At 40.0% G+C, this 26973-nt stretch overlaps 1 protein-coding gene across 1 annotated transcript in view; it reads right to left on the reverse strand.

Moving 5' to 3' along the window:
- tmeff2a (transmembrane protein with EGF-like and two follistatin-like domains 2a) overlaps nt 1-26731 on the reverse strand; it is a 135941-nt gene extending 109210 nt beyond the window's left edge. The window contains exons 1-2 of the mRNA XM_006793694.3: nt 25950-26731; nt 12490-12599 (exon numbers count right to left, since the gene is read on the reverse strand). Coding sequence (XP_006793757.1) covers nt 12490-12599; nt 25950-26139 — 300 coding nt within the window. The 5' untranslated portion in view covers nt 26140-26731. The remainder of the gene's footprint in view (nt 1-12489; nt 12600-25949) is intronic.
- Between the last annotated feature and the right edge of the window lie 242 nt (nt 26732-26973).

The following is a 26973-nucleotide window of genomic DNA, read 5'->3' on the forward strand; positions in this document are numbered from 1 at the left end:
TATGTTCTAAAAATAACCCGCGAAAGGTTAAATTTGCGAAGTAGCCAGCTTTATTTTTTACAATTATTATAGATGTTTTAGGGCTATAAAACCCCTCACTACACACTTTATACACTTTTTTTCAGACAGGCATGAACATTTTCACACTTTTCTCTCTTGTTTAAAAACTCTCAAAGTTCAAACCTTCGTAGAAAAATAAGTCTAGTATTATAGAATGAAACCAAAGATGAAACCCAGGGGGTTACTGGGGCCCCACCCTGGAGCCAGGCCCGGGGAGGGTGCCTTAGTCTATGGGGCCCGGCCGGGCACAGACCAAAAAGGGGACATGGGCCCACCCTCCCGCAGGCCCACCACCCGCAGGAGGCGCCATAGGGGTCGGGTGCATTGTGTGCCGGGTGGGGGCCAGGAGCGGAGGCCCTGGCGGACTGATCCCTGGCTACCAAGACTGGCAATTGGGACATGAATGTCACCTGTCTGGCGGGGAAGGAGCCTGAGTTAGTGTGTGAGGTTGAGAGGTATCAGCTAGATGGCTTGGTCTCTGGAACCAGTCTCCTGGAGAGGGGCTGGACTCTATCTCAGCCTGGAGTTGCCCCTTGTGAGAGGCGGTGGGCTGGGGTGGGTATTCTAATATCCCCTCGGCTTGCTGCGGGTACGTTGGGGTTCTTCTCGGTGGATGAGAGGGTTTATTCCCTGCGCCTTAAGGTCGGGGAACGGGCCCTGACTGTCATCTGCGCTTATGCGCCGAGTGGCAGTTCAGAGTACCCAGCCTTCTTAGAGTCCCTGGGTGTGGTGCTGGAAGGTGCTCAACCTGGAGACTCTGTTGTTCTACTGGGAGACTTCAATGCTCACGTGGGTAACGACAACGAGCCCTCGAGTGGCGTGATTGGGAGGAACGGCCTCCCTGATCTGAACCCGAGCAGTGTTTTGTTACTGGACTTCTGTGAAAATCACAGTTTGGCCATAACAAACACCTTGTTCAAACATAAGAGTGTCCATAAGTGCACGTGGCACCAGGATGCTCTAGGGCACAGGTCGATTTTCTAATTGTATCACCTGACTTGCGACCATACGTTCTGGACACTCGGGTAAAGAGAGGGGCTGAGCTGTCAACTGATCACCATCTGGTGGTCAGTTAAATCAGGTGGCGGGGGAGGATGTTGGACAGACCCGGTGCACCTAAACGCGTAGTGAGTGCGGTGTGCTGGTACCGTCTAGCAGAGGCCCCAGTCCGTGAGATCTTGAATGCACACTTCCGGCAGAGCTTCAACAGCATTCCGAGGGAGACTGGGAACATTGAGTCCGAATGGACCATGTTCAGCATCTCCATTGCCGAAGCTGCTGCATTGAGCTGCGGCCGCAGGGTGGTTGGTGCCTGCCGTGGTGGTAATCCCCAAACCAAATGGTGGAAACCAGAGGTGAAGGGAGCCACCAGGCTGAAGAAGGAGTCCTATCGGGCTTAGTTAGCCTGTGGGACGGCAGCTGAGAGATACCGATAGGCCAAGTGGAATGCGGCTCGGGCAGTGGCTGAAGCAAAAACTCGGGTGTGGGAGGAATTCGGAGAGGCCATGGAAAAAGACTTTTGGACTGCCTCGAAGAGATTTTGGCAAACCGTCAGGCGTCTTAAGAGGGGAACGCAGTGCTCTACCTGCACTGTGTATAGTGCTGGCAGAGCGCTGCTGACTTCGACTGAGAAAATTGTTGGGCGGTGGACTTGGAGAAGGCATTCGACCGTGTCCCCCGGGGTGTCCTGTAGGAGGTGCTGCGGGAGTATGGGGTGTCTGGCCCATTGCTACGGGCCATTCGATCCCTATACAACCGTTGCAAGAGCTTGGTTCGCATTGCTGGCAATAAGTCGGACTCGTTCCGCCAGGGCTGCCCTTTGTCACCGATTCTGTTCATAATTTTTATGGACAGGATTTCTAGGCGCAGCCAGGTGGCAGAGGGCTTTCACTTCAATGGCCTCAGAATCTCATCTCTGCTTTTCGCGTATGCTATGGTTCTGTTGGCTTCATCGGGTGATGGCCTCCAGCTCGCACTGGAATGGTTCGCAGCCGAGTGTGAAGCAGCAGGAATGAGGATCAGCACCTCCAAATCTGAAACCATGGTTCTCAGCCGGAAAAGGGTGGAGTGCCCATTCCGGGTGGGGAATAAGTTCCTGCCCCAAGTGGAGGAGTTCAAGTATCTCGGGGTTTTGTTCGCGAGTGATGGGAGAAGGGAGTCGGAGATCGACAGCCACAGTGATGCGGAAGCTGCACCAGTCCGTCGTGGTGAAGAGAGAGCTGAGTGTAAAAGCGAAGCTCTCAATTTACTGGTCGATCTACGTCCCTACCCTCACCTATGGCCATGAGCTGTGGGTAGTGACCGAAAGAACGAGATTGCGGATACAAGCGGCGGAAATCCGGGAGGGGCTCAGAGTAGAGCTACTGCTCCTCCACATCGAAAGGAGCCAGCTGAGGTGGTTCAGGCATCTGACAAGGATGCCTCTTGGGCGCCTCCTGGGTGAGGTGTTCTGGGCATGTCCCACCGGGAGGAAGCCCCGGAGCAGACCCAGGACACGCTGGAGAAATTATATCTCTCGGCTGGCCTGGGAATGCCTTGGTGTTCCCTCGGATAAGCTAGAGGAGGTGGCTGGGGAGAGGGAAGTCTGGGCTTCTCTGCTTAGGCTGCTGCCCCCGTAACCCGGCCCCAGATAAAGCGGAAGAAGATGGATGGGTGTTTTTGTTGGGAATGAAACTTACAAACATACAATACAGCACTTCACAGTCACACTGACAGTGATCGAAGATTTATGTAAATTTGACAAACTGAACGCATTCTGCACTGTATAGGAGACATGCATGGAGGAGATTGATTGACAGCGGTTTACAGCCGATCAGAACGCAGAACACAATGCGCTGGAAAAAAACAAAACACGCAAAATTGAACAAAAATAAACAGCGAGGCCGTGAAAGGTGAACTGCATTATAGCTAACCCTAGCGGAACACTGTACTGAAAGGATGACAAACAGAAACATGTCACTCATGTTGTAGTTCTAGTTGAATGTCACTCTGGCAAACTCATAAACAGCCACACAGATAAAATCCTGCAAGAGTCTTTTATGCGATTCGATTCTTAAATAGAAAAAAAAAAAGTATTTCTCAAGATAACAGGGCGAAACTATCCAGAGCAGCAATAACATTCAGTGTACTGCTTCAGGAAATGTGTTACTGGTGCCAGGCAATTTGCAGAAACTTTCATAAACTAAACATGACCTACCTGGAACACTACAAGGACTCTGGGCTGGTAGTCATCAGCCTCGAGTAGTACATAATCCCGAGATAAATGACCCATCACATTACTTACATCTGCTGTGTTAACATCTGCCTCTCATTCATCTGCAACACCTTCGGCAGGAGATGCTTGGATGATTTTACACATATTCCATTCACATTCAGCTGTAATGTAACATCTTACTCATAAACAGAGCTGCTGGATCTACTCACGGTGCTTTCCAACTCTCTGCCCTTTGAGACTTGAACGCCTTTCAAAAGGAATTTCTGTCAAAGATTTGCTTGCACACAGTCTATCACATGCTTTGGTCATGATTTTTGCCAACACTTTTTTTACTCCAAATTTTTGTAAAAGTGATTAAATTTTCTAGCATTTGCATTTTTTATTTTTAACTTGTTCCCAAATTCTTCTACTGATTCACTTACCTGAATAAACACAGGCTTAATAAGCAGTAATTGATAACGTTGGTGTCGCCGATGTTTTTGAAAGGACATTTGCCTTTAAAGTGTCATCTTATTTTGTTTAATACACTAAGCCACTGAAAACATTTAGTGGTAATTTCACTGACTTTGATAGAAAACATTTATTAAATTCTAACGTGAGAGACAAATTCATTGTGTAATTACACTGCAGATAAATAAAGCTTCCTCTGCTCACTCTCCTTCACACAAATTAAATTAATTGATTGACCTGTTGCACTAATTTGCACCTAAATACCAGTATTTCGCTGCCATTAAAATTTATTTGCCATCATTACCTTTTGTCGATTAAATGCATGAATCCAGCAGAAAATTAAACAAAAGGCAAAAAGTGTAAGCTAAGTAGTGTTAGCTAGTGTTACAGAGCTGCAGCTATAATGTTAACGCTGTTTTCAGCAGGAACAAGAGCATGACTGTTCCTGAATTTGTTCCTGTTGTAGGCTATGACAGATTTTGAACTTTCTCTGAAGAATATTACTGCTATTGTGTTTGGAAGAGACTCATGAAGGTATGCTATGCATACTTATACTATTAATTAATTACGTGTGGGGAAAAACCCATTATTCTTTGAGCTATTTTATTCTAACCTACCAAACACTGTAGCACTAACTTTATCTGATTACAGATATAAAAAAAAACAACAACACTTTATCTGATTCCTGTATTTTTCTAAGAATCTATTGAACATGTATACAGAAAAATTCTATCAAAAACTATCTGAAAAAATTATTAGTTTTAGTGAAGGGACTCTGATATGTGGGGGTGACTGGAACTGTGTATTAAATCATACTAAAGATACTACAAGCTTAAAAAGACGCAAAAATAATAAATCCAAGGCTTTTAATTTACTTATAAAGGAAGTGGATCGTTGCGATGTATGGACAGAATTACACCCTCTGGAGAAGGACTATACACATTTTTCAGTAGCCCATAAGGTACACTCAAGGATAGATTTCTTTTTGATAAATAGAAGCAATAAACATAGAATCATAGGTTGTAATATTGGTATAGCTGATCTGTCAGATCACAACGCCATACACTTGACTATTCACTTATATAATCAGAATAAGAAATCATTGTGGAAATTAAATACTGGTATTCTTAACAATGAATCTGTGGTACAAGAGATTAAAAAAGAATTACAATTCTGTATTGCTGACAACAAGGATGAACAGATGGATCCAACAATAATTTGGGATACTGTTAAAGCAGTAATTCGAGGGTATCTGATATCAAGGACTACCCATATCAAAAAAATGAAAAAGCTCACACAATTCAAATTAGAACAACGATTAAGGGATTTAGAAAAAAAAAAAAAACAGCATACAGATTTGAGTGCTGACTTGGCTGAAAGCATTAAAGATGTAAGAAAACAACTAAGCGATCTGTCTATGGAGGAAATAGAAAAGAAACTGAGATTCACAAAACAAACATTTTATGAGTCTGGTTCCAAAGCAACCAAAGTACTGGCTAAACGGTTAAAATCAATACAAATATGTAATGCAGTTAATAAGATTAGAGATCCAAACACCAAGGAACTACTATATGAACCATCAATCCATCCATCCATCCATTCGCTTCCGCTTATCCTTTTCAGGGTCTGGAGCCAATCCCAGCTGTCCTAGGGTACACCCTGGACAGGTCGCCAGTCTGTCGCAGGGCCAATACACAGGGACAGACAACCATTCGCACTCACATTCACACCTAATGGCAATTTGGATTTTCTAATTAACCTATCCCCACAAGCTGCATGTCTTTGGACGGTGGGAGGAAGCCAGAGTACCCGGAGGAAACCCACACAAACACGGGGAGAACATGCAAACTCCACACAGAAAGACCCCGGCCTGATGTTGGAATTGAACTCAGGACCTTCTTGCTGTGCGGCAAGAGTGCTAACCACCGTGCCACCGTGCTGCCTTACTATATGGGGATGAACTGTATGAACCAATACAGATAAAAAATGCCTTTCAAAAATATTATAACACATTGTATAATCAACCCAACCAGAAAACAGACAAGAAATTGAAGAGTACTTGAAACAGTTAGACCTTCCTTCTATTGGGAAACTCAAAATGAATTTTTAACTAAACCAATCACTAAGGAAGAACTGGATAAGGCAATAAGGAGATTGAAATCTAATAAAAATCCAGGGAGTGATGGGTATCCCAATGAGTGGTGTAAGACTTTTAAAGAGGTTTTGGCTCCTATTTTGATAGATTCCTTTAACTGGACATTAAAACACGCTAAAACTCCACCCTCTTGGAAAGAGGCGATTATATCAGTCTTACCAAAAGAAGGTAAAAACAAGGAAAACTGTGATTCTTATCGCCCAATCTCTATCTTAAATGTGGATTATAAATTATTTACATCCATAATCACAAGACGCTTAGAGCTGTTTCTCCCAGATCTGGTGGATGAAGACCAGACAGGGTTCATTAAGGGGCGACAGACACAAGATAATATACGACGCACATTGCATATAATTAATGAAGTTAATAAAGAGAAAATCCCAACAGCCTTAGTGAGCTTAGATGCTGAAAAGGCCTTTGATAGAGTCTCTTGGATATTTCTTTTTGCTGTTTTGAAAAGAATGGGCTTTAACAGTATCTTCATCGAGTGTATACAATCCTTGTACCACAGGCCATTGGCTAGAGTTAAAATAAATGGGGACCTGACAGACAGTTTTGAGCTCTTCAGAGGAACCAGGCAGGGTTGCTGCCTGAGTCTAGCCCTTTTTTCTCTGTATATCGAGCCTTTGGCTCAGTATATACGGCAAAGTGCAGACTTAAAAGGGGTTTTAGTTTCTAAAATTGAACAACGAATAGGTCTCTTTGCTGATGATATAATTATATACCTACAGGATCCTGACACGACCTTTCCTCGGTTGATTAAAGCATTAAAATATTTTGGCAAAAATTCAGGATATAAACTAAATATCGTAAAGACTCAAGTACTTTGTCTGAATTATTTCCCCAAAGATTCAATTCAAAACGAATATAAACTAAAATGGGACTCAAATAAGATCAAATATTTAGGTGTCTATTAGGGATGCACCGATACCAATACCGATATCGGCCTCGATACCACATTTAGGTGTCTATCTAACTAGCGAAATAAGTACACTATACGAGGCAAATTATGTAAAGATTAGTTATACAATCCAAAAAGATTTGATTAAATGGGCTCCGCTTGTCATGGACCTTAGCTCAAGAATAGAGGTAATAAAAATGAATGTGCTTCCTCGACTACTGTATCTATTCACTTCATTGCCAGTCCATATACCAGATGCACAATTCGGTAGATGGGATAAATTAGTTAGTAGATTTATTTGGAAAGGGACAAAGCCAAGAATAAGATTTAAAATACTCCAATTAAGAAAAGAAAAAGGAGGACTTGCCCTCCTGAATTTCAAGGAATATTTCTATGCAGCCCAGCTGAGATATATTGTTTACTGGTGTTCACCGGATTACACCTCAAAATGGAAGCATATGGAGATAAATTATTGCTCCTCATGTCATCCACAAGCAAGATTGGGAGAAGAAACTATCCAGTCTACGAACACAAATCTCATTACTGAATTCACTATTAAACTCTGGTGGATTATAGTAAAGAAATATAGAATTATAGAAGACTGTAAATTGCTGATTTGGCCTGCATATTCTCGAAAATTCCAAAGTGGACAATGGGATAGTACATTTTTAAGATGGGTCAATAAAGGAATTACAGCAATATGCACATTAATAGACGGGAAAACATTCCTTCGAGAATCTACAGAGACAATTTGGACTGGATAAATCAGATTTATTTAGGTATTTTCAATTAAGACATTTTTACAGTACAGAAATTAGGAAGAAGTTCTTGAGAGAAGGAAGCCATATAACAGAAATAATAACAGGTGCATATAAAAATCCTCCATCAAGAATTTTACCGAAATTATATAATGGCCTGCAAAATTTGAATAGGAATGAAACATTATATATATCAAACAAAAGTGGGAATCGGAATTACATCTTGAGTTGTCAGAGGATGACTGGCGATCCGTATGTCTCACACAGCATAATTCCACCAGCTCTAGACGATGGAGAGAATATGGCTGGAAAAATGTGATTAGGTTCTTTATTACTCCTTATATCAAAAGCAAGCAGCTGAAAACACCCCAACGATGCTGGAGATTATGTGGAGACTGGGACGCCAATCATTCTCATGTGTTTTGGAAGTGTAAAAATATCAAACCTTAATGGGAAAGCATTGCGGTAACAATGAAGAAAGTGCTGGGGTATGACGTGCCGTGTGAGGCACGAGTAATGTATTTTGGAATATGGGAAAATGTAAGAAAGGAGGACCATTACTTGTTTAAAATTATGTTGTTGTCAAGCAAAAAGAAAAGTGACCCTTTAAAATTGGAAGAATGGACTGATGTAATCGAGGACATATATATAATGGAGAAAATGACCTACACTTTGAGACTGAAATCTGACAAACACCGGAAACAGTGGACAAAATGGATAGCCTATAAGACTCACTCAGCCCCATAAGGCAGGGACCTCTCCTCGTTGTTTTTTTTTTTCCTCTTCCACAGATTAGGTGTCCTTTATTCCTTTTAGTTTGTTTCTTTTGTGTTCCTTTTTCATATTTTTGTTTGCATGTACTATAAAATTGGAAAAAGTACAAAATAAAAAGTTAAAAAAAACCAAAAAACTTTTCTTTTAGTTTCTTATCAGTCTCCTAAACAACACAAGTTAACAAGTTATGCAAACCCCCCACCCCAGTATTAAATCCATCAGTATTGATTGATATTAAAGTCAGAATGCGGCTGTAATTTCATGGATACCTTCAAGCTATCGATTTAACAACTTTAATCAATTATTCATTTAATAATTCTGCTTGTATCTTTGACTTTATGTATGTGAAATGCTGTAAAAAATATGAATGACTTGGCTCAATAGCCTTTAATCTTATTTGAATTTACGTGATAGATTTCTTCCAATCTACAATGTAAACATGGGAAGCGTATGAACATCTGGATTTCATGCAGGATCCATTTATCATGTTCTCTGTGGGTTTGTGTGGGTTTTTTCTACTTGAAAGTGCAGTTAATGTGGTTCATAAATATTGTTTTTCCCGGTATCCTATCAGGCAGTCTTTTCCTCCTCGCTAACTAACTTCTTGACCATCCTCATTCATAGCAGAACATTTCGTTATCACTTGCTCAAAAATATATGAAAACCTTTAACTGCAAGATTTTTAAGGACTGCATTTTTTATTTTTAATGACATTTTTGGCCATTTCTTATACTCAATTGTACAAATAGCCCCAACATGCGAAACTCGAGTTTATCTGATGCATTTCTTGTTTTACAAGAGAGATTCAGTAATAATTAAAAGACTCCTAATCTCTTGCCGGTTTTTGTAGAAAAAATATCAATGATAAAATGACCGATCTAATCCTTTATGTGCTAGACCAACTTTAGTGATATAGGCGGGGGATTCCCTCAGGTTATAGCATCCATTCAGAGGCTCCAATAACAAAGCTGTAAAAGGTGCAATATGAGTCTTACTTTTAAAGCAGATTAACTTGATGTTTATCAAATTTCATTTGCTCAACAGTTAAAACGGGAAATAGTCCCAAAGGTCCCAGTAGGCTACTCCAGCATCACCTGCCACATCCATCTTTTATCTTTAGCCATGACAGTTTAGGATAGATGACTTAAAAGTGTGTTTTTCTGTTGGAATTACTACTAAAAAATAAATAAATAAAATGAAAATTCATTAAATTATTTTTTGGGGGCAAAAAAGCCCAGTAATCAAACATAACAAAGCAACAAAAAAAACCCAGACATTCCTGCCTATATTTAAACCTCCTTTATTTTCTTCCATGATGTCTTATATCTTTCGGAGTCTGAGAACAGCTATATGTAAATTATGTGTCTAGTTATTGGATATTTTTTCAGCAACTCCCAACTTTTCTGTTAAAAAGAACCATTACTAAGAACAATAAATTGTTCCAGTTACCCTTTAGTGGACAGTTTGAGTTGAAGTATTTCACATCGCCGTGAGCGCACATACTTTTAGACTGGACCCTTTGGGAATCAGCACTGTGACCTGACATTAACAAAACCAAACCGGCAACAATAGCTTTGCCCGGCAGCTGCTGTGAGATGAATTACCGGCAAACTTTATGTGATTAGTCAGGGCATTGCATTAGCAAAGACAAGACGTAACTCATTTTCAGGTACAAGACCGCACGCTGCTGTGTAGCAGTTTGACTTGAGTTAGCGAGAAAAAGTCTTGGTTTCTCTTTTTAGAGAGTCAGTGTGAGGCGAATCTAATGCATCTTGGCAATGAATAGTGTCCATTGATTCAACCACATCAAACTCTCTTCCTTTTCACAGTCCCTTGCATGTCTCTTGCTTGGGGTTTTTGTGTGCGAATGTGTGCACACATAGATTCCTCTGGAACAAAGGAAATCCATCCAAGATGAGAATTTATGCAACGTTCCCCTCTGAAAGCTTGAACAAACTGCCAACAGCAGAAAAATCTTGGATCCATTTATTTGACAGTGATTAGTAGTGACTGATTATTTCAGGGCATGGCATCGCCTGCTAGGCTAGGGGGGTCATGTTTATGTTGACTGATGAAATAAAGAGACTGACATCAGGAACTCCTCCACACAAACAAAACAAAGATGCATAGAAAGTTGCCCTCTGACTCATGGTATTAAGGCAGAAATTGTGGTGTGACCTGTTCTTTTCCGAGAGCACAGAGAGCGCCTGAATGCACAGCGACAGCAGTATCAGTGTGAGATCTCTTGAAGAGGAATGGAGCTGTAATGTCATTTATCTGCAGGCCTCTGTTAACGTTTGCTCCCAGGGAAGTAAGAAATTGAGATAAAAACTGGTGACCAATCGAGTGTCAGCCTGCCTAGTGCCTGCTCGCGCTGATGACGTTCTGATAAAAGCGACAGATGAGAACACGTGCCACATCCTCAGATCCCAGTGGTTTCTATTATCAGGGGCTCTGTATAGCATATTCATTGGCAAAGCTTGCAAACGTTATACAAAAATCAATACTCTGCTGACTGGCTTGCTCCTTTTTTATTATAGGTCTGGCCATAAAGTTAAGTATGAGTCATTATCAAGAACAGCCTAATTTCCTAGATTTATGCCGTTAATGAGGGCCTTTCAGTCTTTGGTCTCATCAGTGACAGTCTTGTTTATGAATGTGGAGAGTGTAGTATACCAGGATAGCGATGTCAACTTTCAGAGCAAGCTATAAACTGGGCTCATGGTATGCGAGCACCTCCCCTTGGGCCTAATATCGTCTAATAGAGACAATGGACTTCGATCCAATCGATTCTATAAATCTTTAAATTCTTTCTTCAGACGCATCACAGATTAACTTTCAAGTTATTATAGGTGTATATTTCCAATAACACAAGTGTGTTTTTTGCTGTGTTTCATTATTATTTTTCTTTATACGTGCCCTTTTTACATGTATACAAGTGCAATTTTAATTAGTTTCAGCATTTGACGCTCAAATCATTTAGATTTATTGTGCTGAAAGCAAGAAAACACACCCACTCCTGGCCTTTGACTGTTAAATATATTAAAATAAAGGAAGCTAGACTAAGGGCCCTGGTTTTCACGACTGTTGCAGCTGTACTGAACTGAGATTTCAGACACTTAGTAATCATCATTTTACATAACACTAATCAGATGTTTAGAATGATCATTTGTGCATTTATAAAATGCAGCAATTGGATTGAGGGATTATAGTGTACTGTGCACACTATTTTTTTTGTTCCAATGAAGCATTTCTTCAAGTGCTACAAATTCACACAGTAACAAAATTAATACTCAAAATTAACATAGATTTAACATAGATTGCGCCAGCCAGGTAATGAAAAAACAAAAACAACAAAACAGGACAGCAAACTACTTGGGACAAAATTGTTATTCGCCAATCTGCCACAGGGTTTTGGCCAGACTCTAAGCTTTTACCGTGAATTCCTTTTTAATGTGAGTGTCCTCATGTACAGAAGGCAGCAGATATGCAATCTTTTGCTGATTTACTACAGTTAATTGCTGTTTCATCACAAACACATTCTGTATAACTGCCATAACTGGGTTCATCTTATTCATCTTACTGCTGTTTTATTGCTCTCTTGCACAGCAACTAACCACAAGTGGTTGCAGACCTGGTCCCTGTGTTAGAAGCAACTATTTCAAATTCAAAGAGATTAAAAGTTCATTGCACAGAGTTGTAATTATTTTGTTTGTGCCGCAGTCTATAAACACCGTTTTCCCTTGTGTGACTGTAGCATTGGTGCTATAACCTTGAAACTAGCGCCTGTTTTAATGGCTACCATCTGGACAAGGACAAAAGTGGAAAGTTAACCAACATGTGTCAACATATGGTAATTAATGGGCACAATCCCTGAAAAAAATATAGCATGAAATATGTAGTAAGCTAGTTAGCAGATGTGCTAACTATTCTGTATGTTAGCATAAATATTGGCAACATTTTGGAAAAGCTGGAAAGGCAGACACTATTACAGCTCTTCAAATGTATAAATAATGCAATTAAATCAAACCTCCGCCTTACATTTTTTGTTATAGATACCATGAATTAACTTTTAACAAAGACAGGGGAGGGTTAGCAGAGAGACATTTAACATCAAAAGGAAAAACATTGTAGTAAAAAGACACAATGAAACAGTAACAGAAACGTCACATCTTACCTTGAAATCGCAAATGCATGTCACCATGTTCCCAATTCTTAGACATTCCCCATCAAACTTGCATGTGTTGGTGTCGCACAAGAACAGGTCTGTGTCCCGGTCATCGGAACCTGGAGGACCAAAGCCAACAAGAGACAACAGTGACTAAGTACTTTTCTGTCGAGCCTTCAAGCAACTCTAACCTGAAACCCATTCAGGGTCGTTCCTAATGAACCTCTGCCATTAGTCATATCTCCCTCAGCACGCTGCACTCTTGGAACACATAGGTCTACTGTGCAAAAACACAATGCTAGTGCAATCCTTGTCCTTAGCTGCCAGAATGATCAAATGAAAAAGCAGTAGTCGCTGCTGAAAGGTGAACAAAAGATTTTTTGATGATGGTATATTACATGATGTTCTGATGATGCTGGAGATATTGAATGGTAGATAGTGCTCTTTAATACATCGTTTTAGAAAGCACTCAGATGTTTAATAGAGGTGACATTTAGGTTCATTACTGAGGTCATGGCGTATAATTTTGTGTCCTACACAACATATTTGTTCTGTTTCTCCACCCATTTATTTCTCTTTAATATTTGTTTGTGTACAACAAGACTAACTCCTGGGGCGTTGTCCAGCAGAGGCAAAACTGGGCTATTATCCGATTCAGGCTGCGTTAGGGAGCTCAAATGACTCCAACATAGCTTTCTGAATCAAATCAGCGAGTCACATGGGCCTGAGACTGTAGACTGCGCTCAGGGCTGTTAGCTTACCTGAAGTGATTGCTTTAAAAAAAGGTCACGTGCACAAAGGCCGTAACATGTGCATGAAGGCTTTTTCCAAAATACATTTAAAGTGTATTCCACCAAATTCCAGCTGACATAAACCCAGCAATCGTGCAGTATCTATTTGCACAAAGATTATTTTAATGCATTCCAAGTTAAAAGTTGAAAAGCTGACCTTTTTTTTTAAAGATCACTGAATAAAATTTTATAGCTTAAGATATTTGTCAGACAAACCAATCTGAGAACTTTTTGCTGAGAATATTTATGAACCAAATGGCTAAATTATATAAACATGGCCATGATGCCCAGGTCAGACTGTAGTCTCACTACAGAAGATTTTTATTTACGTTTATATTGACGTATGACATGTCCTTATTCAGCTATAAATTGTATTACATCATCATGAATCAGTGAATATATTAGATATGACATATCACAGACATGTCAGTAAATTGTCTTATGTGCAAAATGAAATTGCATTCATGACTGACAGGCTGCTTTCTATTGCTCTAAGCCAGGGGTCAGCAACCTTTCACACCCAAAGAGCCATTTGGACCCAGTTTCCACACAAAAGAAAACACTGGGAGCTGCAAATACTTTGTGACATCTAAAATGAAGATAACACTGTATATATTGTTTTTTACCTTTATGCTTTGTGTGAACAACTAAAGTGTGTTGCTTATGAAATCCATGAAGTGCTACGGATAAAATTACATTTTATTTATGTAATGAACACATTTTGAACTCTTAAAGAAATATAACAAAAAGAAAAGACACCCAGCTGAACTAAAATGATCCATGTAGCAAACAAAAACTGTTGTGAGCCGCCTCCCTTATATCGCCTTTGGGCTTTTGGAGCAAAGCAGAGCCTTGACCTGAATTTTAAATTGGAAAAAAGCACTATGCTACTAAAAAAATAAAAAATAAATATTTGCAAAATTCTGCACAAATATTTATTTATTTATTTATTACACAGTGAAGTCACTTCCATCTTTACGCAGGACTGTAAGCTGTCATCTGTGAGGCGTGAGCGGTGTTTGTTTTTAACATAGTTCACGGTGGAGAATAGCTGGTGACATTATGTGGATCCGAAGATCACTAATTGACCTACCTGGGGTTGAAAGTCTCGATAAATGCACGGCGTTTCGGCGGGTACACTGGCTTCCGCGAGTGTGACGCTTATTTTGAGCGACGAAAAATAATAAAATATAATTTTATTTTTATATTTCAATATCACAATCTTCCAATTTAGAACTACAAGTTTAAAAAGAACTAACATAAATAAAATACACTTCAGCGAAATACTTCTAATTTATTTTCCCAAACCACGCGGAGCCGCAGTGTAAGGACTAAAGAGCCGCAGGTTGCCGACCCCTGCTCTAAGCATTTGCATTTAACCCTTAAAGTCCTAAAGTCCAGTCTACTATATTACTGGTGTATACATGTTTTTTCTCAATAAATTATAATGCGTTTTCTAGCAAAATATCCAGCTATTTTATTAATATTAATTACTAAATTAATATTAATCCTCTCTCTGCAAAGAGTGAGGTCCTAACGCTGTTTTCAGCCACAACAGTCAGGTTAAGCTTTAATAATCTGCTGTACCCTTCCTGGTGAGTACTGAACATCAACAGAGCAGTTGTTAGACCAAAAGCAGAGTTAATATAGAGTGCATGCTAAATCTAGAGTCATGAATACAAACATCACACGAGATGAATGAACAATAGACCTCTGTTCATTTTTCACATTATTTCACTGTTTCCATTTAAAAGGTTGCATGAACAGCTTGTTTCCACTCCACCCAAACAGGACAAAAAGACTGTGATTGCAGATTTCATGACTTCGGCCAAACTAACTGTTTTTCTGATGAGAACACAACACTTTTTTAACATCAAATGCAAACACTGAGGCAGTCCTATCATGTCATTTGGCCATTTATCAGCTGTAGGTGAGCACAGAAGGCAGAAAAACAAAATAACAAAAAGCAGACTAATATAAATAATTAATATGATATTGTCAAATTTTAGGATGGATTTTAAGCAGCAGACTATTTTCATCCAAAGCATGAAGTTAGTGGTTTTGAATTCCCATGATAGTTAACAATAAGAAAATAAATCTAAACCTTTTCAGAAGGAAGGAAACCACTTCAACTAAAGTTCCCACGAACTGCATACACAGTATAGATTAGTGGAATGACAGTATTTAGGTACAGCACGTTATATACACGACTAAAACCTGGAGAAAAGACGCAGTTCAGTGTCTTTTAGCAGGCATTTTTAAAATATTTAATTAACCATTAAAAAGAAAAACACAGTTAGAAGGTCCACAAGGCATGGCAAAATCGGAATTTGGAGCTAAATATGAACATCAAAGGGATTCATATTTGATGTTCAAAGATGAACAGTGTGGGTTTTGTTCTTTTATGTCTCAGTTCATACTTTGCAGCCTTAAGGGAAAAGCAAATAGGCGGGTGACGTTTTATCTATTTTTTTCTTTTAAACACGGGACACAGATGAAGCAACTATACGATGAAGATGCTGAGTATTTAGGTTTAAACAACAATTAAAACACATACATATTCTTTTATCTGGGAACATTATGAAAGCCCCCAGGGAAAATGCACATTTCTTTGGGATCAAATGTCTCTTAAGAGCAATAAAATTAAACTTTAGGTTATTTTAATCAACCTTATTTAATCAAACAATTAGAGCATGAAAAAAACCCTCCTAATTGGGTGTTTAACTTTTCTCACAGAGATATTCTTTATTACCACACCATCCTACAGGGAGCACATTACACTATCCACTACCCCAGTGAGTGTTCTGACTTTCATTTAGCCTGGCTTTTACGATCAGCCCCAAAAAAGTTAATCAAGCAAACTCTACATTAAGAAATACACAATTTAAACGATGAAATCTACACATTACTAAAATAAACAATTTTTTTAATTCTGTGGACTTAAAAAAAATAAAGCAATAATTTTGAGTAAAATCAAAGAGAAATGTATTCAAATATCTAATCATTAGGGAAAAGATGCTTGGTATAAAGTGAATGTATCCAAATCAAGTAAATGTCATTTGACTAGATTCCATTAAATGCAACATTGTACACTGAACTTACAGGCGTAAACTAAACGTATGCAAAAAAAAACCAAACAAAAAAACATTATCAACCACAAAACTGCCAACGTGCTAGCATGACATTGCATTAAAGGTAAGGAGCCAGCCTCGTTCATCTCACAAAACGGCAAAAAGTTATCATGTGAAATGGCACGTGTGATATTCATACACATCATAATGCCTGGCTGTCTGTGGATGTTACAGGCAAGATATCTTACAAAGCTATTTTCTATTCATAGATATCTTATTATAATGGACACTTAGACACAGTATCTCCTGTAACCTGTCATAACCAGTGACCCTCTTCACTTCGAAAAGCCCTTCTTGGCATAGAACTACCTATCAGGCAATAATACCCCATGGAATAGAAGTCCATGCTAAAACGAACCTGCTATTTGCCAAGGTCCTGAATGACCATAAGTGTAAGCTCTCTGTGAAAACATACAATCACTGAGCCAAGAACAGTGGCATGAGAGGTCTCCAAGCTTGGAGTGCACGGATGGAACAAAGCCCTCAGCCTGAAGAGGGCCATACAAGACAGTCCGAAAAACCACACGCAAAAAAAAAAATTGGCACCCAGGCAACTGGCATGTTGATGATACTCACTGGAGAGAAGCATTGTTAGGATGACAATCATACAACTGGCTACGTGCATACAAATGATTGGAAAATATCAGATCATTTTCAAGCCAGCTAGCAAAGTCTTTGAAAGATTGGAAATGTTCTTGTGTGTGAGCGTAAATCTGTGTGTGTGAAATCAGTCCAAGCTACAAATTTCATAGTTTGATATTTTCGCTTTTTTTCCAAGGTTCTCTGGGTAACAGGCTTATGGAAAACAAAGGTGGGGAAAAAGCAGAAACTCGATTTTAAATGAAAAAAAAAAGTGACTCCTCCACAAGTCATTAAACTGTCTTCTTTACCGAGAAACAGATGCGAAGCTTGGACATCCCCAGGAGCCAGGAAGCAAGAGGAATACATCTATCACTTGTAAACAATAACTCACAGGGATTCATTACTGCTGGAGACATTCTTATCATCTTATGAACAACAGTGCAATCAAGACTTGCAGATGAAGATGCTTCGTCTACTGGAATCAAAGACGATTGTTCCTGTGAACTGTTTACAAGGATGCGAGTGGCATATCAGCTTTTGTAATAGCTGTAAATGTCTGAAAAACAATCATCATGTGACATAAATTATGTTATGTTTTATACTTGCTTCTCTTACATCTTCAGAGACACTGGGGCCAAAAGGGTTTAGACTGCAGGGAAAAACGGCACCAATCTCAGTCATTTGAGAATGATTGCCTACAAGTGGTATTTACTGCGGTGGTACTTGAAAAATGTCTTTGTTTACACAATAATAAATGACACAGAATCAACAGGTTAGTATTCATCACCTTTGCCTTTTGGTGTAATCTGATTTCAGATTCTCTTATGTGGCAGCGGCTTTGAATTCAAAAATTCAATCCCACATGTTTGGCAAACATTAAAAAAATAGAGGTGTTGGAAGTTTGAAATGTATCCATTTTAAGGAACCTGAAACAGGATTACAGTGATAAGCATTACTGTTATCAACTAAAAATGTTGTCAGTATTCCATACAAGTACCTACATGTTTAGTCAGTGGATATTAGCTAAACATATTGTAACATGCTGTGGGATTATTATAATTGTAATTGCCTAATATGTGATTCAAAGTCAGTAGCTTACAGAACATTTAGGTTGAATTTCTATTTTACTAATGTGAGACTGGTTTGATGAAGTTCATACAGACTTTAGAAACATTTCTGTGACATACTTTACCTCATAAAAACTTTGTAAAAATGTATATGTATCAAGAATGACTGAATACAAGATATCACCTAATTTTCTTTCAAATGAAAGCTACACATCTTTCGTAAATGTCCTCCCTCCATAAGCACATTAAACCAATCGTAACCAGGATTCCTGTTGAGTTGACTGGCTTCCTGCTGCTTTGCGGCACACATGAACGGGGGTAAAGTAAAGTAATTTTATGGCTTATCCAGATGTTCTGAATAAGATCAGATCAAATGGATAAAACTGAATCCTCAGAACGATATATTCACTATTTTACAGCTGCTCAATCTAAAGTGGGGAAAAATGTATTTTGGGTTAGTGTACCTCACATACCTGGTTTGGCCAAGCTCAAGAGGACAAGTTTGTTCAAAAAATATGAATTCTGAAACTAGTTTTGACATTGACGAAGTTACGTATTTGAACCGAACACATTTAGGGAGTAAAAGAAAAAATACCAGTGGATTCTTTACATGTTAGAGTTATACTGAAAAGTGGGGACCTGTTAATTACCTTTCCAGCAATGTATTTTTGGAAATTTTAAAAGCTTACTGCAAAAGTGCTACTTGACTCCACATTACTGTCTGCTCAGCTGTGAGGCAGACTATGCTTCATTTATTTGAGTATTGTAAGCAACAAAGGCCCAGCTTGTGTACTGGACAAATGATGATTCCATTTTATAATTTTATATGACCCCAAGCATTTTTCTTTTTTTCCTTTCTTTTTGTTTTCATACCTGCAACATATATGCCTGGATGGATGGATGGATGGATAGATCTGGCAAACAACTAAAAAACAAAAAGATATAACCCTCAAGTGTTAAATAGCAAACAGTGCCGAAATTAAATGTGCACCATGGCTAAGAAATTATGCACTCAACATGTGTAGTCTGGATGTCACCCTTAATTGGCCCATGTGGTAAATAGCACATAAGGCCTGAATATAACAAAAGAAATGTGGGCCTGGATTTGCGGTTAAAGTTGTTATAATTTATTTGTGCTTGGTTGATGTGCAGAACTGTTATGGCTAACACTTGGCACGGATCTGATAAACAGTAGCAGACCATCCAACTGATATGAAGACCAAATTAAAGTGTCTAGTATTAGTCGCATCTGGTAACCAACTGATTAACAGATAATTAGCTATCTGTTAGCTAATCTTAAGGACATTTAGCTAAAGAAATCAGATGTGTTAGCAAGCAAGAACAAATGCTCATGAATCAGCAGGTGAGCCAGAGTAATTCTGGTCCTACCCCAAAATTTAAATTTAATGTTTTGCATAAAGCACAGGTTGTAAAAGCTAGGACCACTTCTCTTCCTTACACTTTAAATCCAGGGTTCTAAAATTGCTGCTAATGTTGCAGCTTCTCACAGCAGACTAAACCTTCCTAACAGTGAAACATATAACTACTGCAAATAAATACCACCTCACAAACTGTTTAAAAAAAACTACAATTACTAACAAAACTGCCACTCTGAAATAACACATTATAAACAGAAATGTGCAGATGTGTGCCATTTCCTGTGCGCAGCAATTTCCTGTAGCTGCGTATAGCCTTCAATGATTTGTTGGCTCCCTAAACATGCACTCAGTCAATAAAAATGTGAAAACCACAGCTTTAAATAGACCTGCTCCAAACCCAGCATCACCAACTTTACCAAAGGTAACTTTAAGGAGAGAACAGAAAACAGATGCAATGATAAAATCATTCCAGCTGTTATTGTTTGCTTTGGATGTGTCGCTATGTGTGCTGCACGCTCTCGTGGCTCATTCCCAACCAAATGTAAATGGGACACGACTAATACAAGTTCCGCGCACGGCCCGAGCTGCACTGTGTCGGAGTCCAGGAAAACGTATACTTCCTGCTCCTGCCCTGTCGTTCCAGGAGGAGATTACAGTGAGCTGAATAATTAACGAAAACAAGCTGCCAAACATCAAATATTGAGAAGGTAATGTTTATATGCTAACGATTAAGATGCCAAGCGAAGCACTTACTTGTCTAAAAGAGAGAACTTGTTAGCCAAATGCATCTCCTGCTACCTACCTGGAATTTCACTGCACTAAGAACTATGCACTAAGAAGAATGAAGAGTTCTCCACCCAGGTTTTAAGCATTGTGCTGATCAATAATTAAACAGACTAAATTAATAATGAAGGCTGAACAACCACAGTGGTGAGACGTCTTCTCCTGACCTTTCTCGTACTGGAGGTCTTTTTTTTATAACTTTGCAACAGGTTTTTTTTCACATGTTTGTGAGGGAGGAAGTTACAGTTTAGTCTTTTTATATCAGATTATTGAACACTGAACACCAAAAGCAATTCAGAGTTTGTTTGGTCTGAAGCAACTGATGGGTTTGTAAACTTGTAGCTCTTTCTTGTGGTTTGGTTTCTCTTTATACAGAGAAAACTTGAAGTGATCCAAAATTTGTCATTACAGCATTCAGTTTGCTTGCTGGCCAGATGTTTCTGTGGAAGGAGCAACAAACGTAAATACAGGAAGAACGTATTGTGTTCTGGACTATTGAGACCTTGGCTCATTTTACAGCTAGCAGTTACAATTTGTGTACTCTGCACATCTATGGTACTTCTTCGCATCTCAGAATACAAAACATACCACAGCTAGGGGAAGATGTTTAGCACAAACTTGCAGTGTACTTCGGGTAGCTTGCTTGGCTCGAGGTAAGATCACGTTCTAATCATAAACAAACCGCTCTGGAGGTTGTTTGCAACTGGACTGAGACCAGCTTCTCCAAATGATGTTGATGCAGATGTTTTTGAGTGTGATCTGTGTTCAGTTTGCACAGACAAACTGCACTAGAAATTACACTAGACTTTGCTTTAAATGGTCTAAACCATGCAGGTGTGAAAACATCCTGAAACTTTAAACAAATTTTCAAGATTTTTTTTAAATAAGAAAGTAAAACATAAAGCATTCTTAGTTGACCAACTTTCATTTCACCACTTTAATAGAACCAATTAGCAACTTCAGATTGGTTTGATTAAACCAAGCCAGCACTGCTTATCTCAAAATTCATCTCTCATTGCAGTTTATTGTCAGAGGTGTAAACCTGCATGCAAGTATGTCTGACTTCTGTCTTGACAGATCTCGAAAGCGAATGGCCAGTTATCCCCTGAATGCTCTTAAATTCCCTCCACTTGATGGGATTTGCAGGAGGCTTTGCATATTCTACACTTATCCCTGTCACTATAAGTCTCAAAGCATCACGTGGACTTTTAAAGTTAACAATAGCAAAGTACTCACTGAAGAACAGATTGTCTTTATCACAGAAATGTCCCCACAGGAGATGTAAGGTATAATTAAATTGTGAGCAGTCATTCATACAGTTTATTATTACAGTAGAAATGTGTGATAAAGATAAAACTGAACTGGACTGAATTCCTTTCAGCAACCTATGAATGCGTTGTTCTACTACTTGTTTTAATATGACCAAATACAGCCAAAAGCTTTGAGCTGGTCGTGTGTAAAAGTCTGCAAGTACATCTGTTAAGGATGTCTATCAGCCAGCTGATGTGCAGTCGGTATATAACACAGACGTTACTTGCTTGTTTAAAGCAATACAAGCCCAAAAATCGCAGGTTTGATTGAGATAATTACACAAAATTCTAATTATATAGTTAACTGCGTTGGATGAGTATGACATCTTGGATAAAGCAGCAGTTTTTGAGTGCATGCAGGTGAATTGTCACCGGAAAGAATTTTACCCAGCACAAATCTGTACAGAAATGTGTTTCAAAGAGTCCCAACAGGACAGTAGTAACGTTAACACATTACTGTAGTGTTAAGGCAATATTAAATGACAGGTGAGGCGAGCCTTCAGTTTGGCTATAGAGAGCCTTTTAGGATCTTAAAACTCAATGTATTTGTTGCACTGATCGACATCATCACAGGATCAGGCAGCAATAAATTGTGCAACTTAAGGTCTGTGTCCAGCAAGCTACTATCTGGGAACTAGATGTTCCTGATTTTGACGATACTGAACAGGAGACGGGTGTGTTTCATTTGTTAGATAAAGGACCTTTCCAAGGGAAAAATCACTATAAAGTAACAAAAGCCACGTCCAAGTCCTAACATATCTGACATTTAGTCTCTAGTGAATATTCCACATATCCTGCGCCCCCAAGTGAGACAACAAGTTCACATCTGAAACCTTGTTAACTCTTTTTCACTTGTTATTACCAAATACAACAACATACTATAACATGTTGATTTTTAATCGGCATATCATGGTCTGTTTGTCATTGCTACTCTTTTCTTATGTTTAAGTCTGTCTACAATAGCAAGTAGGGCCAAATTCAGGTCTAACTTCACAGATAGAAAATTACATACCATGTGGGTTAATAGGTGCTGGTACTTTAGCTGATTTGTTTCACTTAAATTTAGAAATACCTTGGTGTTCTTTACATATGACTGCTTGTTTTCTGATAATATTGCCTAGATGAAGGATGTCAAGGGTAAAAAGTATTGGCCCTAGCACTGAACCCTGTTGAATGCCACAACTACTTCATGCTTCATCATGAAGTGACACAAACACCAATAAAGAAAAATAAGCATCCCCTCTTTTCTCTTATGGCTTTTAATGAATCCCTTAATTCTACATCCTGAAAATGATAACCTTTTACTGGACAAATAATGATGCAGCAACAGGCATAAACACAAATCAATAGAAAATCGACCGACTCGCAGATCAAATGGGCCTTTTTTATAGCAGTCATTATGACTTGTCATGGCAGGAAAAAAATCATGTGTTTTTAATTACGTTAACAACGATGCAGTTACACTCAGGTGTCCTAGAAAGTCATAACAGTGTGACAAGGAGTCTGCACAATACATGCACAGCATCAGAAACTGAAGCAGCTAAATGGAATTCAGCACTCGTTAACTTTATAACCGTACTGCTCCTAACCTATTGTGATGTGTCAACATGTCAAATTCTTCATTTTCTCTAACATTACTCCGTCAATATGGTGGCAAGTATTAAAAAAGATTTCACAGTTCAGTTATCCCTTTTAAAAATTTTGGCACATAATGTATGCAATGATTATAGCTTCCCACGCGCCTAACTCAAATATAATTAATTAAAGAAATATATAGTATATAGGAGCTTAAGAAGTGTGGAAAGCATTTCTTTCTGCTGCAGCTTCACAGAGCCACAACTCGTACATTCAAATCTTTTCACAAATACTCTAGTACAAGATGACACGAGGGATTTGAAGAACAATTTTATGTCTGTACTCGCACTCAAACATTCACTTGGTGCCCTTCTAGGATTGAGATTGAGCTGTTCTGCCTCCTCGCTGGCAGTTCCTCAAGCCATTAACAGATGCAAGCCAAACAGAATGGCAGTCTTTGTCAAACCAAGTTTTTTCTAACTCCCTTTTATTCCATAAAACAAAATCGAATTCATTGCTTTTTCAAAGGCGACGCTGTTGAAAGTGGCAACTCGTTTTCTTGATACTACTGCCCATAATTATCTGTTTCTTAGCACTGAAGTGACATTGGGCTCATCACCAAACTGTTTTTCAGTCAGTGCCATTCTCCCTGCGCTGCAAACTGTCACACATTGGTGGTGTTGTTAGGAAGAAGTGGATAATTAAGCCGTGTGCCATTACTGCGGGTTTATTAATATCTTTTTATTATTATAATATTATGATATTATTATCTTATTTTTATTATCTTTCAAAGGGTCTTATCTTTTCACGGTGGACTACATGTCACTTGTTGTGCTCTATTAATTGTAACTGATGCTGGGTGCATGTGAGTGCATGTCCATTGTTCTATCATATGCACTTAAACCTCCTCAAGGCGTGCAGGATAAAAGCTTTCGCTGAAATGCAGATGAGAGTGTGTCAGGAAGTGGGGAGGCAGGCGAGTGTGTATTGGGACAGGATGTGTACCATTATCAGTGATTACGTGCAAATCATCACCACCATCAACAGCGGCGGCACAAAACCAGCCTCCAGTAGGTTACAATGCAGTAATCTGAATAAAGATATGATCAATTATCGGCCTGGATCAGAGGAGAGTACTGTTCAGATGAACTCATTCATGACTTCATCTGCATGTACTGTAGATTCTTGGGTCACGCTTTCACTTCATACCTGGGCTTTTCATTACAGGATGAATAATAAAACAAAAACAAGGAAAAAAATCCCTGTACCACACACCTGATCGCTTGTCATTAGTGGATCAATGACATAAAATTATCCTCATGTATTTCCAGTTCATTCATTACCTCAGTGATCCTTCAACATTAGCACTTCAACATGGGTATCACGGTACAGGAAGACAGAATCACAGTCTGATGTTGCGGATGTTTGCATCACGGTTTTGGTCTCAACCCTATGAATACCAGAGATGCTTAGAATAAAGACAGCAACATTCGACAGGTTACAGTAATATGATAGAGATCAATCGCTTCTTGTTTACGTGTACTTAATTAAGTCTGACTTAATCAGCCCATTATCATTATCAAATTCATTTTTAAAACTTTGATATCCAAATTAAGCACCCCCCCCCCCCCCCCCCTTTCTGATTGGCAGTCTAGTTTGTAGAATCAAATATAGATCTATCATGCAGCATTTCTTAATATCATTCCTATACATGTCACATGTGCATTAGTTATGACTTCCCCTTTCTTTTTATTGAGATGTCATCCAAGCAGGCTACACTGATACTCCTTTTTTCAAGCAGCAAACAGCAGTCATAACTCTCATATTGATGTCTGGCTGTTATGAGCTATAATATCAATACTGCTACTGCCCATGAGTGTGTGGAACCGGCTTAGAGCTATTTTAAGGGTTCAGACTTAGACAGGCGACAGGGGAAATATATGGCGGCACAGTCGGCTGATTTACAAAGGGAGGCGAGGCGCTGCGCTCTGCAGCCCGCTCCGCTTCTTTTATCGTTTTGGGCACCAAAGGGAGAAAACACGTTTATAGCTCAGTGGTCTGTTAAAGAAACGACAGCATTTTTTTTATTATTATTTAAAGGTGTCAATTAAACAATTTGCCTTCCAAATAAGCCCATAAAACTAGGCTGTAATTTCCTGCTGCGATCAATTTGCTGAGTTAAAGTTAATGCTCAATCTGAGCGCGGTAAAACACCCAAGAGTTGACTAGAATGTGTTTTTGCTTCGGGTTACTCGCAGACCACACGAAAGAAGCCCGTTTGAACTCAAACGGAATTTCTGCGACCTCAAACTAACCGTGTTGGTGTTATTGTGGCGCACGCCGCCTTATTCCGTGGACAAGCTTCCCACAGACCCCAACTCCTCCCCACCCGCTCTATTTCTCGTTAAAATGATCCTTAATGTCGCTGCTTCCACTTCGTGTCGGATCGAAATCATCGACCCTCCCGCTCGCCTGCCCGGTGACATGATCGCCGCTGCATGCTTTGCTGTCAAGCTCCGAGGCGAACTCAGCGAGGCTAAATGCACATCAAGCAAACCCCCTCCAAAACTCTGCATCCCCTCATCGTCGGGCTTTTGCGGTCGGTATCTGCAGCCAGAGTGCTCCACGGCTCCAGCACTGACCCCGGGCATGCTGACAGGACACAATTACAAAACTACAGCGAGGAGAATGAGGCGTCTGTTGCAAGCGCACTCCTAAACTTTGATCTGGTCGTGCTGCTCAGTCTCGGGGATCTGACACTAGTCTCACATGAGTTTAACTTCGAAGTGCGTCTAGATATTTACTGCACACAACCTGGAGCGAGGCTGCTATTGAATAAAATGACTCTCACCGGAGCAGTTCCAGCCGGTCGGCGTCTGGCAGTCGCTGAGGGAGGAAGGGAAGGCGCGCAGCTGCTCCACAGGTAAAGTGGCGAGAAACGAGACGAGTGTGATCCTGAGCCAGCCCCCCGCTGTCCCGCTCCACCGGCGCAGTCGTCGGGGCTCCTCGAGAGGTGCCTGAGCCGCCACGGACAGACCCATCTCTCACTGGCCCCGACCGCACAAACGAGGTGGGAAAGAGACGCAGACGCGCACCGACAACTCCAATCCCAACAGGTTCAGCGGGGCGCCTAGAGACCTACAGCAGAACATTTTCCGAGCGAGACCGTGCGCCCCATGTAGCAGTGCCCCGTGTAGACCGGCCAAATAGGTTCCGCCCGATCCAAGCGAGAGTGCGAGAAGGAGAAAAGGAGGTCTAGTGGGGGCACTGCCGAGGGGTTGGTGGGCGATGGAGGAGGCTGTGTGGGATGGAGGAAAAAAGTTAGCGACGCTAGCGAGAAGACTTGCGAGCAGGGGAAGATGCTCAAAGATGAGGAGAGGGGAGAAAGATGGCAAAGGGGGAGAAAAGGAGGGTGATATAAAAGGAGGTGATAAAACTGCACAGCAGAGAGGATGAAGCCAGAGTATCCCACGGGCAGGATTTGGAGACGACGGCACTTGTGTAATAGTATCCACTGGTGAAACGAGCAGCGGTCCTCCCGATTTAGTTTGTATGTGCGGTGCGTTCAGAGTCGCGGCGAGTTGGTGTTTCTCTCTCCCCCTCTTTCTCTCTCGCTTTCTCAGCAGCAGCTGGCTGTGATCACGTGGAGCATGACGCGAGGAGGAAGGGGGCGCCCCTCAGTAACAATTAGAACGGGTAACTGGTGGAAAAGGCAAAATATAAAAACACGCGATAACAGAGGGAAGAAAATAAAAGATTTTTTTTAATGAATGAAGATAGAAAACAAAGTAGTCCGGGCTTTGTCCCAGTGCTTGCTGATGGCTTCCCCACGAATAGGCAGCATAAAGGAGGACACACTGCCTTTATAATTGGCC

The sequence above is a fragment of the Neolamprologus brichardi genome, chromosome 16, assembly GCF_056152115.1.
Source record: "Neolamprologus brichardi isolate AB-2024 chromosome 16, ASM5615211v1, whole genome shotgun sequence".
Lineage (NCBI taxonomy): Eukaryota > Metazoa > Chordata > Actinopteri > Cichliformes > Cichlidae > Neolamprologus > Neolamprologus brichardi.